We start from the raw sequence: 15,448 nt of genomic DNA, 5'->3' as shown, positions 1-15,448 counted from the left end.
ATAGATTATCAACAAGGTCATACCAATCAACCAATGTACCAGGCTCCTCTATAATCATTCCTGGACAAATCCAATCCTGGCAATCAGCCTATCCCAACAATTATCACCATATCAGCCAAGTAACCTAAGAGAAGGATGCAAAAGGTCAGCAAAGGTACATAGATAGGTTATGTGGGTTGGCAAAAATTTGGCAGATGGAGTAAAGCATGTGAAAGTATGAGGTTGTCTACTTTGACAGGAAGAATAGAAAAGCAGACTATTATTTAAATGGCGAGAGATTGCAGAATGCTGTGGTATAAAGAGATCTGGGTATCCTGGTACATTAATCACAAAGTTAGCATGCAGTTACAGCAAGTATTAGGAAGGCAAATGGAACTTTGGCCTTTACTACAAGGGTGGGATAGGGTGTAAAAGAAGGGAAGTCTTGCTGCAGCTGTATAGGGCATTGGTGAGACTGCACTTGGAGTACTGTGTACATTGTTGGCCTCTGTACTTAGGAGGGGTATACTTGCATTGGAAGCAGTTCAGAGAAGATTCACTAGGCTGACTCCTGGGTTGTAGGAGTTGTCTTCTGAAGAAGGGTTGAGCAGGTTGCACCGATACTCATTGGAGTTTAAAAGAATAAGAAGTGATCTTATTGAAACAAAAGATTTTGAGGGGTCTTGACAGGGTGGATGTTCAGGGGATGGTTCTCCTCATGGGGGAATCTAGAACCAGGGGACACATTTAAACTAAAGAGTTTCCCATTTAAGATGGAGCTGAGGGGGAATTTCTTCTGAGGGTAGTTAGTCTTTGGAATTCTCTTCCACAGAGAGCAGTGGAGGATGGGTCATTGAATATATTCAAAGTTGAATTAGACAGATTTTTGATTGACAAGGGAATCGAGCATTCTGGGAGACAGGCAGGAATGTGGAGTTAAATCCATAATCAGATCAGCCATTATCTTATTGAATGATGAAGCAGCCTTTATGGGCCAAATGTCTGCTCCTGCTATTTCTTATCTTATGATATTTCTATAATGTAATGACCAGAACTGCACAAAGTGCTCTGAATGTGACCTAACCAATGTTTTATATTAATTCACAGACCCAAAATTACATTGACCCTCATCCTGGGCTTATCTTTTCCTTTCCATAAGGCCACCTCCCTTCCAGGTTATAAATCTCTGGGTTCTCTCCTCTTTCCGTGTACCTGAGACCATTTATACGAGAGATTGGCCTTGTGGCTCTACTGCACTGTCTGCAGCTTTTAATGTGTCTTGCCAACCAGAACTGGCTTCAGAACTCCAGGTACTGCCTGACTAGAATGCTATCGAGTTTGGTCAGCTCTTCCACTGATCTGTGTTTGAGTATTTCTTCACCATGTTACACAAATGGAAATGATTGCTGGGTTATTATTGCAGCTTCTGTAAGTTATGCTTATGTATTATTCTATTTATTATTTTGTAGGTTCGGTATTCCAGATTCTCGTCGGCGTGGAGAAAATATTTGCCTATCACCTTGTAATACCCTGGCAGCTGTAACAGATGATTTTGGCCGTGTCACTTTATTAGATGTCACAAGAGGTGTAGCAATACGCATGTGGAAAGGTGAGGATGACCTTTTGTCTACAATTAATTTAACAGTAATTGTTTGAAATATGACATTCTGATGTCATTTTCAGTTTTCTACTTCAGAGATGTTTGTTTATTAGTATTTAATGTGCTAATGTCCTCTTCACTGCAAACAATTTGCTTTTAACTTTCTCCTTTCGTGTTGAATGAAAATTATGTAACTGGTGGGGACCACTCATCCTATTAGATATTTTGGATTCTTGATATCAGATGAACTGCAGAATTTATCAATACACTAAATGTTATTTTCCAATATATAACGTTTTGATGACATTAAGTTTATAAACATGATAGAAATAGAACATGCCCAACTGAAGCTGAATGTGGACTGGACCCCAAATGGTAACTCAGTAGTGCCATGAGTAATGGTTAAATTTGATTATTAGAATCATAGGCCAGGATTTTCCCCTCAGCGATTTGGAGGCGGGACCCGCTCGCCTAAGGGAAAATGACGCTGGATGATGTCGGGAGGAATCCCCAACGTCATCCCGGGCCATTTAAATCTTCAGGAAGGCAGGCAGACAGCGGAATCAGCTGTTCGCCCACCGACCTATCAATGGCCAATTAAGGCCTTTGACAGGCTAATTAACCTTGTTAAAGACTCTGCCGTCCAAGCTTAAGGCTGGCGGGTAGACCAGGAGGCCCAGCAGGCTCCAGATTATTCATGAAACTTCATCCACTGGCTGGATGAAGTTTCATGTCCATTTTTTAAAAATTTAATAAACTTTGTGTTTCTTATTAACATGTCCCATCTCGTGTGACATTGTCACATGAGGGGGACATGTTAATAATTTTAATATTTCTCTATTTTTTTACTTTTCTTACCTGTCAGTAAACTCCGAGACAGCACTTTGCCTCAGGGAGCAGTGCACTCTTTCACGCTTATGCGCGAAAGAACGCACTTTGACTGTTAGGGATTCCCTCCCTCCCCCCCACTCCACCGGAACAGGAAGCATATAGCGCCTCCCTTCGGGCAGCCCGCTGAGCGGGCCTTAATTGGCCCACCGACTCAAAATGGCGGCGGGCCCCGTTTCGGCGGCAGGGGTCGGCTGCCCGCCTGCTGCCGAGTGGTGGGGCCCGCTCACTCACCAAGGCCAAAATTCTGGTTACAGCATAGAAGGTGGCCATTCGGCCTGTTGTCAGTGCTGGCCCTCTGAAGGAGCAATTCATCCAGTGCCAGTCCCTTGTCTTTTCCCTGCAGCCCTGCAAATTTTTCCTTTTCAGAGAATGACCCAATTCCCTTTTGAATGCCTTTATTGAACCTGCCTCCACCACACTCTCAGGCAGTGCATTCCAGATCCTAACCACTTGCTGTGTGATAAAGTTTTTCCTCATGTCGCCATTGCGTCTTTGCCAATTACCTTAAATCTGTGCCTTCTCATTCTTGATCCTTCCGCAATTGGGAACAGTTTCTCCCTATCTACTTTGTCTGGACCCCTCATGATTTTGAATATCTCTGTCAAATCTCCTCTCAACCTTCTTGTCTCCAAGGAGAACAGCCCAACTGCTTCGATCTTTTTACGTAACAGAATTTTTCATCCCTGGAATCATTCTCTGGAATTTTTTCTGCACCCTGTCTAATGTCTTCACATCCATCTGAAATTGTGATGCCCAGAATAGGGTGCAATAGCCCATTTGAGGCTCAACCAGTGTTTTATACAGGTTTAACATAACTTCCTTGCTTTTGCACGCTATGCCCTGTACGACTTGGGGTTCGCTCTAATCCCAATTGTAAGACTTAAATAGATTACAACTGCTATAATGAGTTGGGAAAATTATCTAAAATGAACCTGCAGTCCTGACTAGCTACAGACCACTCTGGGTACAGGTATGGTGTCACAAGTTTCACAGGTTTTATTAAATTAATTACAAAAAGTACAAAATTACAATACTTAGCAAAGGCAATGGATCAGTCCATTTGTTCTGGAGCACCAGCCCTCGACTTCTGGTTGACTGTGGTGCTGTCTCTTGTTCTGCTGACCCAAGTCTATCTTCTGTTTTCTCCTCTTAGTTCATGTTGCATGCCTAGCTACTGAAAATTGTTGCTTATTAACCTGCTAGCTACTATCTCTATGTATGATCAGTAGTATCCTTTAGTTCTGCCGACCCAAACAGCACGTCAATCCTGATGGTTTAAATGGTGAATGTCTGAATTGGTCTCTTAAGGGTGATGGTCACTGGTATCATTCCCATGAACTCTTGACTTGTTCCCTAAGATGTCAGTCTCTTGTGGGACCATCCTTTTCTTTATAGCTTTTCCCTGTTAATTTATTAAGTTTATAGCTTTCCCCTAAGATAACAAGGTAATTTGTGTTTCTGCTTATTTGTGATAAGAGGATTTGTGGTGTTACTTCCTAATGATTGATTTTTTGGGTTCATCATCCAAAAGACCTAACTGATACATCTTAAGTGTTCTGGAAAGTTCAAACGCTTATATGTAACTTACTAGTGACTGCTGACGCCTGAAGCAAGTTACTTAAAAAAGAAAACCCCAAAAGTCCAAGAGATACACAATCTGAAGCTAATACAGCAATTGCTATATTGCTACAGTACATATAGGCCAGGATTTCCCAGTTGGTGAGCGGGGGGTGCGGGGGGCTGCGGAGCCTGTTCATCAACGAGGGATGATGTCGTACGGAACTCCCAATGTCACCCTGCCCCATTTCAATTTTCAGGTAGGCGGGGGCTCAGCAGAATCAGCTGTGTGCCTGCCGACCTGTCAGTGGCCAATTGAGGCCATTGACAAAGTCATTAAACTAATTAATGGGCCTGCCCATCCAGCCTTAAGGTTGGCGGGCAGGCCAGCAGCCCTGGCGGGCATTAGAATGAGCATAAAACCTCATCCACGGACGGGATAAAGTTTCATGTAGGTTTTAAAAAATTTAATTAAAGTGTATTTAAAAGTGATGGACGTGTCCCAATTCATGTGACAGTGTCACATGAGGGGACATGTCAGGGAAATTTTTACTTTTCTTTTTTTCAGATTTTTTTATTGTGGAGCCAATCTCCCTGAGGCAGCACTTAGCCTCAGGGAGATGAGTGTGCTCTTTCATGCGCATGCGTGAAAGAGCTCACTTTCAGTTCAGGGAATCTCCCACCCACCACCCCCCCTGCTCACATAGGGAGCGCATAGCGCTTCCTTGCGGATGTCACACTGAGTGGGGCTTAATTGGCCCTCCTACGTAAAATGGCGGCGCGTCCTCAATTGGGGGTGCCAATCAGAGGCACGCCGCCACGTGCCCGCTCTTAAACTGCCCCCTCCCCCTGGACGGGGGGAAAATTCTGCCCATAAAACCAGTGCATAAAGATGCTCGTGGTGTGCTAAAGTTGAGGTAGCAAGATGCACATTACAAGATACCGTATTCTATTAATACATATTTATAAAAAGTAAAAGTCACAAAAGCTGCATAGTTACAACACTGATTACCAAAACAGTTGATAAAAACCACTAATACACAAAATCTGTTGTATACTTTGAAGGAAAGTGACTGTTCTTCTTTAAGGCACTTTAAGTTTAAAAAGCCAAGATAATTTAAGATGTAGAACTGTAATTTGAGACCTAAAACTATTGTACTTCACACAATAGACTTTTGAGAGGAAAACAGCATGTGTCAAACCTCCTCCCAGCGTCTAATCTCTAAAGCATTTCTGCAGCATATGCTTTCACAATTAAACCATGAGAGATTTCACATGTCTTCTAATCAAGCCACAACATGTAACAGTGAATTTCCTTCAATATTTGTCCAGTATTAAAACCATAAACTGTTAACCCTACTTTGACCTGAGGCAATAAGGCACACACCTAAAGACAAAAAGCTCACATAAAATGATACTAGTGCCTTACATATTGAGTTAATTGATAACACACTTTGATTCCTTGATAAATGCACATAACTAAACTAAAACTATTAAAATTATTAAACATGGACTTCCCTACAGCCCCTATTGATAAAGCCCAGGATGCAATATGCTTTATTAATCACGCTGTCAATCTGTCCTGCCACCTTCAATGATTTATGCATGTGTACATCCAGGCCCCTCTGGTTCTGTACCCACTTTAAATTGTACCCCTATTTTATATTGTCTCTCTGTGTTCTTCTTACCCATATGAATTGATTCACACTTCCCTGCATTAAATTTTATCTGCCACTTGTCCGACCATGCCACCAACCTGTCTATATCCTTTTAATGTTCTACATTATTCTCCTCGCAGTTCACAATACTTCCAAGTTTTGTATCATCTGCAAAATTTGGAATTGTGCCCTAGGCCTAGGTCATTAATATATATCAGGAAGAGCAAGGGTCCTAACACCAAACCCTGGGGAACTTGCTGTAAACCTACCCCCAGTCTGAAAAACAACCGTTCACCATTAATGTTTGTTTCTTGTCACCCAGCTGATTTCATATTCATGTTTCTACTGCCCCTTTTTATTCCATGAGCTCTAACTTTACTCACAAGTATGTTTGTAGCATCTTCTCAAATGTCTTTTGTAAGTCCTGTACACCACATCAACAGCATTACCCTCACCAACCTTCTCTGTTAACGCATCAAAAAACTCGAGCAAGTTAGGTAAACATGATTTGCGTTAAGAAATCCATGCTGACTTTCCTTAATAACCCGCATTTGCCCAACTGGCTATTACTTTTGTCCTGAATTATCATTTCTAAAAGCTTTCTCGAGCCGAGATTAAACTGACTGGACTGTAGTTGTTGAGCTTATCTTTACAACCAATAAGGATGTAACGTTTGCAATTCTCTAATCCTCTGGCATCACCCCTAGTGCAAGGAATTATAATAGAAAGAGAGAGGGAGAGATACATTGAGTGGCCTCAGTATTGTACCTTTGCTGCTAACATGTAGTTGGAAGCCAGACTTGATAATTGGCAGGAAATTAAAATATGTGAAAGCTTTAAACCAACGTTTCACCTGAAACACAGTCCAATTCAATTTACTGCAAGGATGGATGCGCCTCCTGGTTAGTCTGTTTTAAGTTTTTAAAATATTCTGTTTTGTTTGCTAGGGTACCGTGATGCACAGGTAGGCTGGATCCAGGTGTTAGAAGACCTTCATGAAAGAGAGGCAGAGAAAAGCAATTTCTCTCCTTTCAGCAGTCACTCAGGCCTAAGGCGAGTGGCTCAATTCCTGGTGATCTATGCCCCAAGGAGAGGAATCCTGGAAGTGTGGAGCACCCAGCAAGGTCCAAGAGTCGGGGCGTTTAATGTAGGAAAACACTGCAGGTCTGTAAAGTGAAACATCTGAAATCAGTATGTTTATTATATGAGTTTGCTAAGTGCTTTGCTGTACGCAAGGAACGTGGGGAATGGAGAAGAATTGTCTCAAATTATAAATTAAAAACGATCATTCATCTAGTGAAATGTCCTGATATTCCTAATATCATTGAATTTACAGTAAGAAAATATATTTATATCTAAATGTTTTGACTAATTTTTATTTAGTATATTGTGAAACCAGATATTATTCTGGATATTTTATAACTCTTAAAATGTGCCCTTCTTAGGTTACTGTATCCAGGATACAAGATCATGGGATTGAACAATGTGACCAGCCAGGGTTGGCAACCACAAACCTATCAAATTTGTCTGATTGATCCAGTAGATGGTAACGTGAAAACCATCAATGTTCCTTTCCATCTTGCTCTTAGGTACTTTTTTAAAATTTTGCTCCCAACAAAGATAAGGAGTAATAATTCCAGTATCACTTATAGGTGCAGTACCTGGCTTAATAGCTAATACCATCATAGAATTGTATAGAATCTTACAACACAGGAATAGACCATTCAGCACAACGGATCAATTACTGGTGTTCCACAAGATCCTTCTCCCACCTTACTTTATCTCACCCTCTCCTGAAATACACCAATTTTATTCACCTAATCCACTTCAGGTAGCAAGTTTTACATTCTATAAAGAAGCTTCTCCTGAATTCCTTATGTATTAGTGACTATCTTGTATTTATGGCTGGTAGTTCTGAACTCCTCCCACAATTGGAAACATCTTCTCTACTCCGAATGTATTGAACTCCTTCATAGATTTAAAGTTCTATGTCAAGTCACTTCTTAGTCTTTTTCCTGGAAAAAAGAGTCCCAGCCTGTCTGTCCTTCTGGACACATGCACCCTCTCAACTCTGCTATCTTGCAACTCTTTTACCCATCTTTCCACCCCCTCCCCCCCACAACAACCCCCCCAAAACCAGCCACTGGACCGTTAATAAGTGTTAATGGAATGATGTGATTGGGTTATAAATTAGCTGGTTAGGCACTGTTAGGTGACCAACTTAATTTTTTTTTAAGTTCCTTTTCTCAGCAGTAAGGTAATTGTGAATATTTGTAGGGTCAAGGCCAGCTGGAAACTTGTTTCACCATCTTATGACCATTTCTTTATAATTAGAATCTTATAATTGGTAGGACAGTACTAAACAAAATTGTTCCCTTAGTGTTTAAATTATTACTTATGCCTTAAAATGCAAAAGGTTCACCTTTGTGCTAAAATCTCACTGCAGTCTTGAAATTATTGACATGTGGAATGAATATTTTGTTCACATGTTTGGAATTATTCAAGAGCAGTTTTATGTTTAGTATTTCAAAATTTATACCCATTGCATGCTTAAAATATGGAATCTACGTATGTAAATATTTGTAATTTGTAAATTTTCTGGTCTTTGATTTTAGTGAATGAGAAATCCTTGCACTGAGTTTTTAAAAAACAAATGCTTTGGTGCATTGTATTGCTTTTCAGTGATAAGAAGAGTGAAAGAGCAAAGGATATGCATCTACTGAAGCGGCTAACTGCTTTGTTGAAGGCCAAAGCCACTAATCCTGGTAGCTATTATATTTAATTGTCTGCAGTTGTCAGGCATAGCTATGTCACTAATCATACTTTTTAGTATTAGCAGGAAGTTTAGATTTTAGTACCTTTTAAATGAAAATAATGTTGACACGATGTTCTGTTACAAAATTGTTGACTATTGCTCTAAGAGTGTGCAAGTGATTGAGATTAATCTGAATAAAACTAAATGTGCAAGTGGAATTCGAGGACATGGGCATAATTTTTAATATGTGTTCATGCTAACAACTTTATAAATGTAAATTATCAGGAGCATAGATTTAAATTTGATGTGTTCATAAAGTTCATGAAAACAGAAGTTAGAGGCACTATTGCATCAAATGAAATGCACAGAAAAACTTGCTCAATTCACAGCATTGAGGAGTTGGACAGTGCAAATGTAGGTGTTAGTGTTCACAACATACTTAGTATTTGTATAATTATTTTTCATGTTAATTCTGAATTTTATATATGATAAATGTTAAGTAAAGGAGGAGTAGAAATTTGTCTCAGGTGGAGATGCAATACAGACAATATTGAATCAGCCAACTGCGATACGCAGCACCTGATATTCAATTCCATTCACTGCAATTGAAAATCAGGCACTGCATGTAATAGTGACTAATTGATACTGCCCGTTTTGTGCCACCACCTATAATGTTCAAGTCAAGAACAGCACTTATTGCTATGAATGCTTGTGTCTTTCATTTCACTCATTTTATAATCTGTTATTTTGTGTTTCTCTATTTTCAGAAAATTTAGAAACTGAAATAAAGACACATCTTCTTGATATTAAGTATCCTGCTATGAAAAAACAGGTAACTAAACCATTTTATAAAAATAATTATTTAAATTCTCTTCCTACTTATTTGTAATTTCAGCAATTTTTTTCTTACAAATACAGGCCTTAGAAAAAATGCTGGCAAGTGAAAATATCCCAATATCTTGCTTAACAAATTTAATTCAGGCATTGTTGGACAACTTAATGAATCAAGGTAGGTGTAAACTCAGATAAGTAAATGTGTGATGATTAAATATATGCGTAGCATTTTTTTTTTGCATTCTCATTGTTTTCCTCTATTCTTCACTCGTAGTATTAAGGAATATGTATTGGTATTTCCATGTATCTTTCTGTGACTTACTTGATTATTAAACAAGTTTTACAATAAGATGTCTGTAAACATTGGTCACATTTATTTAAAAATTTTTGATTTCCTTTGTACCATGCTGTGAACGTTGATTGAACTCACCAGCTGCTTGTTTTGTCCATTCACTCTCCCTTTCCCAGCCTCTTAAGTAGTTCAAATGGGTTTAATAGTTTACTCCCAGTCAGTAAGTTGCAAGTTGGAGTTTCAGGCCTGTCAGATGAGTTTGTCTGACTCTTATGTTGTGGGGTTTTTATACTAAATTTTTCCTTTAGTTTCACCAGTCACTTCTGTAAGTGGACTTCGAGTTTTCTACAAACCGGAGTGTGCCTTCACGAGTCCGATATTTAGATGAATGTAATTTATTACTGGTTTACTAGATATGTCACATGCTTCCACATGATTTTTTTGACTTTAGTAGGTCACAGAATAACACTTTAGAAGGACTGTGATGCAGGCTGCATAAAGAGCAATATATTGAACATAAAAGTAAAATAACAGTATTTAGTACAAGCAAAACATTTACACTAATTATAATGTTTTGCTAACCTCAATACCAAGAACAATTGTAATAGAAAACCAAGCCGAATACAGAGTGTGCAGTGGAGAACTGAAATAGAAAATAAGAGAGGCAAAGGGAGCATATGAAAATTGATTAGTGGGTAAAAATAGTAAGAAGATAGTCAAAGGAGGAGTAATGGAGGGATGCAAATGTTACACGCCTGTTCCAAAAGAGGGAGGGGGCAAACTAGGTAGCTACAGGCCACTCAGTATAATGACAGTGGTGAGGAAACTTTGAGACAGTAATTCAGGATAAAATTAATTGTTACTTAAGAAATGCCTGGATTCATCAATGACAAACAGCTTGTATTTATTAAAGACAATCATGTGTGATTAATTTAATTGACTTCTTTGAAGTAACAGTGAGGGTTGTTGAGGATAATATGGTTACGATTGAGAGTTGTGGCTCAGTTGGTAGCATTCTCACCTTTAAATCACATTGCTCCAGGCTCAAATCCCACCCCTGGACTAGATCACAAAAATCAAGGCTGACACTCCAGGACTGAGGGGTTGCTGCACTGTCAGAATTGGTGCCTTTTAGACGAGATGTTAAACCGAGGCTCCATCTACCCCCTTATGTGGGTGTAAAATATTCCATGTCATTATTTCAAAGAAGAGCAGGTGAGTTATCCCTGGGGCAGCATTTTACCCCTGTCGGGGGGGGTAGTTGTGCAGACGCGGGTGGGTGGGTTCCTGACCAGCGTCCCCATTTTACGTGGGCAGGCCAATTAAGGCCTGCCTAACGTGACGAACGCCCGGAAGCATTGTGCGCTTCCTGTGTGGGCAGGGGGGTATTCCCTGAGCTGGGAGTGTGCTCTTTCACACATGTGCACAAAAGAGCACACAGATCTCCCTGAGGCAAAGTACTGCCTCTTGGAGATTGGCTCAAGTGTGAAAACATTATTAAAGGTAGAAAAAAATTCCTGACATGTCTCCTCTTTATTAGATCCTGAAAGTGTGGATGAAGGATTGTTGCAATTTTGTCTCGGCCAGCTGAAACTACTTCACCTTTACACATGTGTAAGCAAGATCAACTCTGAGGACCTCGTGCAGGGCGAAGCCAAAACTAGCAATGTGAGTAGTTGTATGATGGCACATTCAGTGTGATTGAATGTGAATAGTGTTTTGAGTTGTTAGTATTTTTGTGAAGTTAATAAAAAAAGAACAAATTGAAGCTTGAATTTGGTTTAAACTCTGCTCTGGCATGTCTTCCCAGTGAGTGTTTTGTCAAATGAATGTTTTACCAATGAGAACTTTTGCCATCAGAACATGCTGTAAAACTCGAGCTTTTACAGACGACAGTTAACATTTACATTCTGTTTGTTCCTTCTGTTTTTTTTTGTGATGTTTTATTGTGCAGGACTTGGCTACTTTGCTAAGACTAGAGGAAAGGGAAGTTGCAAAAATTCAAACACTGCTGGATAATTATAGACAAGGAAATACCAGAAGTACAGTTCATTTTGAGGAGGACGCAAACTGTAAGCTACCAATCCAAACTTTTCTGGAATATCTCGAATTTGAAAAGGAAGTTGTTAATGTGAAGAAACTGAGTGAAGATGAGTGTGTGTCTTTGGGTAAGTATGCATAAGTTCTCATGACTTCTGTACATTAGATGCCTTTCGTAGTGCGCGGAACGCACAAAATTATTGCATAAAAATACAACCATTTGGTAATTATTATTTAAACATAGTGTTTCTGATGAGCTGTTTGCCATAGAACATTAATAATCATTGTAAATATTTTCTGCAGCATTCAAGTCCTTTGCAATATTTATATAAACATATGTTAGGTAAGCTAAACGATCATGTAAAACTAGATAGTAGGCAGGCAGTGGCATTGTGATAGTTATCAGAGACTCATGGTAATGCTCTGTGGGCCGGCATTCAAATCCCACCACAGCATATGGTGGAATTTGAATTCAATTAAAAAAAACTGGAATTAAAAGTCTAATGATGACCATAAAACCATTGTCAATTGTCAGAAAAACCCCATTTGGTTCATTCATGCCCTTTAGGGAAGGAAACCTGCCATCCTGGTCCACATGTGACTCCAGATCCACAGCAATGTGGTTGGCTCTTAACTTTGCCTAGCAAGCCACTCGATTGAATCAGTTGAAACCGGACAGACCACCCGGCATCAAGCTAGACACCGGAATCAACAACGGAAAACTCAGCCCTGTCCACCCTGCAAAGTCCTCCTTACTAACATCTGGGGGCTTCGTCCAGAAGTTCCCAGCATCACAGATGCCATTCTTCACTTGGCTCCTGACCTCATTACAGCCTTGGTTCAAACATGGACAAAAGAGCTGAACTCCAGAGGTGAGGTGAGAGTGACTGCCCTTGACATCAAGGCAGCATTTGACCAAGTGTGACCTCAAGGAGCCCTAGCAAAACTGGAGTCGATGGGAATCGGTTGAGGGGGGAGCTCTCCGCTGTTTGGAGTCATAGCTAGCACAAAGGAAGATGACTGTGGTTGTTGGAGGTCAATCCATCTCAGTTCCAGGACATCACTACCTCCTTAGGGTAGTGCCTGAGGCCCAACCATCTTCAGCTGCTTCATCAATGACCTTCCTTCCATCATAAGGTCAGAAGTGGAAATGTTCGCTGATGATGTCCAGCACCATTCGCAACTCCTGGATGCTGAAGCAGTCCATGTCCAAATGCAGCAAAACTGCAGAATATGCAGGCTTGGGCTGACAAGTGGCAAGTAACATTTGCGCCACACAAGTGCCAGGTAATTTCTGTCTCCAACAAGAGAGAATCTAACCAGTACCCCTTTGACCAGAAACAGCTGGACTACAAGAGCAGGTCAGAGGCCAGGAATCCTGCTGTGAGTAACTCGCCTCCTGACTTCCCAAAGACTGTCATAAGAACATAATAGGAACAGGAGTAGATCATTCGGCCTCTCAAGCTTGCTCCGCCATTCAGTAAGATCATGGCTGATCATCTTGTGTTTCGATTTCCACATTCCCATCTAACCCCGATAACCTTTGATTCCCTTGCCTAACAAGAATCTTTCTACCTTCGCTTTAAAAATATTCAATGACCCTGCCTGCTCCACCTGCTGAGGCATAGAATTCCAAAGTCGCGCAACCCTCACAAAAATTTTCTCTTCATCTCTGTCCTAAAAGGGTGACCCCTAATGTTAAAACAGTGCCCCCATGGTACTGGACTCACCCACAAGAGAAAACATCCTTTCAACGTCCAGCTTGTCAAGGCCGTTCAGGATCTTGTATGTTTCAATCAAATCACCCCTCAACCTTCTAAACTTCCACCATCTACAAGGCACAAGTCAGGAGAGTGATGGAATACTCTCCACTCACCTGGATGAGTGCAGCTCGAACTACACCCAAAAAGCTTGACACCATCCAGGACAAAGCAACCTGCTTGATTGGCACCCCATCCATATTCAATCCCACCACCGCCGATGCACAATGGCAGCAGTGTGTACCATCTACAAGATGAACTGCAGGAACTCGCCAAGGCTCCTTAGACAGCACCTTTCGAACCCATGACTGCTGTCGTCTAGAAGGACAAGGGCAGCAGACACATGGGAACACCACCACCTGGAAGTTCCCCTCCAAGCCATTCACTATCTTGACTTGGAAATATATCGTCATTCCTTCACTGTCTCTGGGTCAAAATCCTGGAACTCCCTCCCTGACATCACTGTGGATGTACCTACAATACATGGACGGCAGCAGTTCAAGAAGGCAGCTCACCATCACCTTCTCAAAGGCATTTAGGAATGAGCAATAAATGCTGGCCTAGTCATTGAAGCCCACATCTCATAAAATGAATTTTTAAAAAGTACATTTATATCTGTCAGCAACTTAAGTAGAAGCTATAATACTCAGATTAGTTTTGTGACATGTCATGATGTAATATATTGCCACAAACTTTTGTTCCCATTTGCTATTTAATAGAGAATACATGCTATGATGGGAGAGCCATGTAGGGTGAAAAAATGTATAAAAATAGTATGAAATAGAAGCAAATCTCAAGTGGAGTAAAAGCTTAGCAGTACGAAGTGCAGGAGAATTCTGAGATTTAAAAAAAGGTGAAACTTGATAAATGTACTTAATGGAACAGTATGTGGCATTGCCAAATAGAAGGATTAAGGTAGGATTTAACACATTTGCATAATCAAGTTGGAAACTAGATTTGACTGTGTGTTAATTACTAATGATCTCTGAAGTTACCTCTCACAGTAAATGATGCAGCAGCCCATAACATTCAATTACTTGGCAAATTCTCAAACACACAATTGTGCAAGATTTATGTGCATGCAGTTCTTTTTCCTTCAAGTCTCCAAGCTATGTCTATAAATTTGTTCTTGCTTGATTTTCATTTAGTACACTTGATGGCATTTCTTCATTACGGTTAATATATGCTGCTTAGCTTTTGAGTGAATAACATAGAAATACAAAGTTCAACAGTCCAAATTGAATGAGATTTAAATGTTTTGCATTTTTCCCTTCTGTTGCAGGTAATTTCTTTTTCTGGAAATGTCTTTGTGGGGAAAGCTCCGCAGAGGAAATGTGCCATTTGCTGGAGTCTGTGGGGGCCAAGCCTCAACAGTTTTTGGTAAGTTTCTCTGACCTGACTACATACAGGTGACAAAATTGAAGTAGTAGTACAGGTTTACTAAAGGTTTTATATTTAATTTTAACCCCCTTCTCTGAATTTGTTTTCAGTTCGTAATATGATATTACTTGTGTGAAACTTGATGAACTGTCTATAAAGCACAGCCCACAGCAAAAAATGCTAGCAGCCTGGGAAATAACTACTCAATTTAAACTTTTTAAAAAGTTATGGAACATTGTGCTTTAAAGATCTGCAACTGTACTGAGCGCCCATTTTTATCACTAATATTACTCAAACCTGTCAACTCCACTGTTGTTGAGAATGAACAATTATTTGTTGCATTCTGTAAATGAAGATAACTAAACTTGTTTTTAGTTTGTAATACCTTTTGATGATTTGTCAAGGAACCAGTAGCAGTATTGAGCATCAGTACTGAATGATGTTAATTTCCTATGAGATTTCTGATGGGGAAACCTCTTAGCAAAGTATTTGTCAAAGTACAAAATATCTAATTTTAATTAAACCATCAAAAGACTTGGCTATGTTGATTGAACTGGGATGTGCATATTAGTATCATGTTATAATAGCCTCTTTTTTATAGTTATAAATTATAGTTTTAATCAAATTGAAATTAATTCATGGTCATTCACCTCACTCGCAATTTTACTGCGTTTGGGTGTCATTCTTTATTGGCAACATTGA

The 15,448-nt window shown here is 40.0% G+C and overlaps 1 protein-coding gene across 2 annotated transcripts in view; it reads left to right on the top strand.

Moving 5' to 3' along the window:
• rab3gap2 (RAB3 GTPase activating protein subunit 2 (non-catalytic)) overlaps positions 1-15,448 on the top strand; it is a 108,627-nt gene that overhangs the window by 55,754 nt on the left and 37,425 nt on the right. For both annotated transcript variants that reach the window (XM_041180146.1, XM_041180155.1), the window contains 9 exons: positions 1,449-1,588; positions 6,633-6,849; positions 7,131-7,274; positions 8,368-8,450; positions 9,208-9,272; positions 9,359-9,449; positions 11,107-11,234; positions 11,521-11,734; positions 14,649-14,746. In XM_041180146.1, the coding sequence (XP_041036080.1) occupies positions 1,449-1,588; positions 6,633-6,849; positions 7,131-7,274; positions 8,368-8,450; positions 9,208-9,272; positions 9,359-9,449; positions 11,107-11,234; positions 11,521-11,734; positions 14,649-14,746 (1,180 nt within the window). The remainder of the gene's footprint in view (positions 1-1,448; positions 1,589-6,632; positions 6,850-7,130; positions 7,275-8,367; positions 8,451-9,207; positions 9,273-9,358; positions 9,450-11,106; positions 11,235-11,520; positions 11,735-14,648; positions 14,747-15,448) is intronic.

Source organism: Carcharodon carcharias, chromosome 2, assembly GCF_017639515.1.
Source record: "Carcharodon carcharias isolate sCarCar2 chromosome 2, sCarCar2.pri, whole genome shotgun sequence".
Taxonomy (NCBI): domain Eukaryota; kingdom Metazoa; phylum Chordata; class Chondrichthyes; order Lamniformes; family Lamnidae; genus Carcharodon; species Carcharodon carcharias.
The sequence above is the reverse complement of the archived record's forward strand: the minus strand, read 5'-3'. Positions and strand labels throughout refer to the sequence as shown.